At 44.6% G+C, this 3,734-nt stretch overlaps 1 protein-coding gene across 1 annotated transcript; it reads left to right on the top strand.

Annotated features, from left to right (window-relative positions):
* Positions 1-773: 773 nt before the first annotated feature.
* LOC144216127 (DNA-directed RNA polymerases I and III subunit RPAC2) lies at positions 774-1,385 on the top strand (the record flags this gene model as incomplete). Its single annotated transcript, XM_077745417.1, has 1 exon — positions 774-1,385. A coding segment is annotated over one exon (396 nt), but the record flags the coding sequence as incomplete, so codon positions are not given.
* Between the last annotated feature and the right edge of the window lie 2,349 nt (positions 1,386-3,734).

Genomic DNA, 3,734 nt, shown 5'->3' with positions numbered 1-3,734 from the left:
CGGAGGGCGGGGGAGGGGAGAGAAGTGGGCGCCGGAGCGGGGAGCGGGGGCCCCGACTGGGAGGAGAGGGGAAGACGCATGGATGTTCGGAGAAACGCTCCGTACCACCAGGTGTCCTGGAGGGAGCAGCGCAAGTTGTGAGGCCGGAGTTAAGTCCCCACGTTGCTCACCGCCAGGTAGAAAGCTAACGTCAGATCACGCACCAGGCCACTGTGCCCCGAGTGCTGCTACTGGTGTGTTCAGTTAGGCCTAAGCCCCTGTAACTGCGGCCCAGCTTACTCCTCTGTGCGCTCAGTTCTCTTCCTCCCTCCTGCCTGGTTGACATTTCTCAGAATGTCCATTCTCGTTTACCCCTGAAAATGGAAACCGTAGTGGGGCCTGCACGATGGTCATCCACAGTCTCTATTTTTAAATGGGTCTGTGTTTTCCTACGCCTTTCTAATGTTTTCTAACACTTCTACGCCTTTTCATTCGCTAGCAGAGCGCACCCTATTGTAATCTTATCCCTTTCTTAGTACCAAAAGAATATTTTAGCAAACGTTTGTGTTTGAAGGGGACTCCCCTTGTGGCCATGTGGATGGTCACATCGGGTGGGGAAAAACTGGAGGTAATAATTCTGTACTTATTAATAGAACATGTGGAGGCAGGAAAATAAGGGGCTAATACAGTTCTTTGTAATTGGAGTGCATTAGAGTATAATGTGTTGCAACTGTGATTTAGTAAGTGAAAAAAAAAAGCTAGTTACAAAACCATATTCAGCATGATCTCATTTTTATAAAAAATATGTGTGTAGAAAAATATCTGGATTGAAGACCTCAATGGCTGAAGGCGAGAGGAAGACAGCCCTGGAAATGGTCCAGGCAGCTGGAACAGATAGACACTGTGTGACATTTGTATTGCACGAGGAGGACCATACCCTAGGAAATTCTCTTCGTTACATGATCATGAAGAACCCGGAAGTGGAATTTTGTGGTTACACTACAACCCATCCTTCAGAGAGCAAAATTAATTTACGCATTCAGACCCGAGGTGCTCTTCCAGCCGTTGATCCATTTCAGAGAGGCCTGAATGAGCTCATGAATGTCTGCCAGCACGTGCTCGACAAGTTCGAGGCCAGCATAAAGGAATATAAGGATCAAAAAGCAAGCAGACGCGAATCCACATTCTAGTGCCTTATGCACTGTACGTCCTCGAGGCTGTTCCCTTCGTGATCTTGGAAAACCCAGAAGTAGAAGTTTGTGACCACAACATGCTCTGTTCTTCGGAAAGGTGTGTTTTCACCCCAAATCTGTCAACCTTTGAACCCAGCTGTTACCCTGCTACTGCTGTTGGGGTTCCCGCAAGAACCTTTGTATTCATCGAATAAATTCCCTCTTTCACTTAAACTAATTTGAGTGGTTTCTGTTGCTTCATCTGGAAGATTGGCTCTTTGAGGGTTTGTTTTCCTTTTGAGTCAACAGTGAAAGGAAGGAAGGTATGAGAAAATTACAAGCCTTGGAAGGACTTTGATCAAGGGAATTCAAAAGAATGTGCAACATGCATTCATGGCTGTGATGGGGAAGTGGGAGAGGTGCAATAGAGCGTGACCCCAGATCGACTGTGATTGGTTTAAAAGGGGGGGAGATGGGGAAGTGGGAGGAGGATTTGGCTTCTTTTTAGATACTTTTTAGTAATTCATGGGAGAATTGCATTCTTTGCTATGACTTAGGTTGGACAAGGGGCAAGGGTGGGGAATGATTTGAAAGAATTGTGAGGATTATGGTTTCACAGGTAGCATTTATAGGATAGATACCAGTTTACTGCTTTAATTTCAGGACGCTAATAAGATGTTTTGTCGGAAATGGCCTAAGTAGGTCGAGAGAGTTTATATTACAAAAGGAGATAACGTTTTCAGTCCTTAGCTGGGTATCTCGGTATAGCCCAGGGTTACATTAAGGATGGGGAGAAGGAAATTCCATGTTGGGGAAAAAAAATTTTTTTTAACTTAAAATATTAGTGAACCAGTTCTCAGGTGTCCTGTTAATCTCATTAACCTTGTCTCATACCTGTCCTACCCCAACTTGACTCTTAATTCACCGTAAATCTGCCAACCTTTGAGCCTAAGCACCCCACCCCCAGCACTCTGTGCTATGGGGCCTTTGTTTTTGCTGCTCTGTCTTCCCAGAACATGCTTACTCCACCATGCTCTAGTGTAGGTAAGAACTTAACGTGTCCGACTCCCCACCCTCGTTTGGGTACTTGTCTGTGCTTTCATTATACTCTTGTGTTTCCTGGTCTTGGATTTACTATGCTATTGTTAGTGCTTATGTTGTCTATGGTGCAGTGCCTGATAGGTAGTAGACAGTTAGAAAATACTCGGTAAATCCGTGTAGGTAGTTACGACATGTAGCCCTTTATTCGTTCCAATCAGACCTCTTTCTGCTAGTCTGCCGTAGAGTCTATATTTCCTGCACTCAGCCAACTTTTTTGGGTAAATAGATTTCTGTATTTACTGAGCAGCGGGTATATATCAGGCCCTGGAATAGGTTCACTATTGGATGAGACACAGGTCTTGTTCTCATGGAGCATACATGAGAAGAGTAATTTTTTTTTTTTTGAAAGTTGTAATTCTGTGAAAACAAATACAGGGCCAAGATAGAAAACATGAGGGGGAATCTTTTGGTAAGGAAGTCAGGGAAGCTCTTCCAGAGATTACAGGAAGAGGAGGGGCTGAGAGCCAAAAGGAAGAACGCATTCTGGTGGAATAGCTGTGCCAAGGTCCCAAAGCAGGAAACTGCTGGTCTGAGGAATTAGAAGTATTGAAAGATTTGCTTATCTGTAGCATGGTAAGCAAGGAGAAAGAAGGGCCTGTGCTGTGGGTTTGGTAGGAAGAAGAGCTGGGGTGGTAAGGGGTTTGGATTTTAAGTATAATGGGAATGACATCAGAATACTTTGATGACCGTGTGGAGGAGTGATTGTAGAGTGGCCACAGTAGAAGCAGAGAAACTAAGAGTGTCATTGGCCTGTAAGGGCAGCAAGCTAGCAATGGAGGGTTGATTTGGAATATACTTTAGAGCAGAATTGGTACAGAATTGGTAGACCTCAGGAATTGGAGGTGAGAAAACATGACTGCCACCTAGGTTTGGGGCCAGATTCCTAAAATGGGAACCTTAAGGGGAAATGGAGGTTGGGAAGTGGAAAAGGTAACTGGAATCAAAAATTCCGTTTTGAACGTGGTAAACAGTAAATATGTGAGTTGGAGGCCCTGAAAGACCTCTAAGCTAGAGACTTTGTGAGTTCTTCAGGTCAGGTTACCAGGGTTGTGGGATCGAGCTCCGCGTTGGACTTTGTGCTGAGTATGGTGCCTGCTTAAGATCCTCTCTCTCCCCCTCTCTCTTTCTCTGACTCACTCAAATTTTTAAAAAGTGAGTTCTTGCCATAAAAATGATGTAAATCCATAGAAACTGGAGTCTGATAAAAGAAGTGGGCCCAAGACCAAGCTCTGGGCAAGTTCAGTACTAAAGATTGGGTACAAAAGTAGCAACCAATGAGGTGTGGAAGCCAGTGCTTTCAGAGAGGGAAAAGTGATATTGAATGAGTCGCATGAGGACATGAGGACAGGAAAGTGTTGATTGACATTAACAGGGAGGTTGTTGGGCACTAGGCATATTAGTTTAGTGCCTAACAAGCCTAAACATTAGCACTCATTGTACAGGAAAAGGACTTAGTTTGGGTTTTCCAATCAAGAAAATGCA

The sequence above is a fragment of the Crocuta crocuta genome, unplaced genomic scaffold (genome assembly GCF_008692635.1).
Source record: "Crocuta crocuta isolate KB4526 unplaced genomic scaffold, BGI_CrCroc_1.0 scaffold258, whole genome shotgun sequence".
NCBI lineage: Eukaryota > Metazoa > Chordata > Mammalia > Carnivora > Hyaenidae > Crocuta > Crocuta crocuta.
This window is presented reverse-complemented; position numbering and strand designations above follow the sequence as displayed.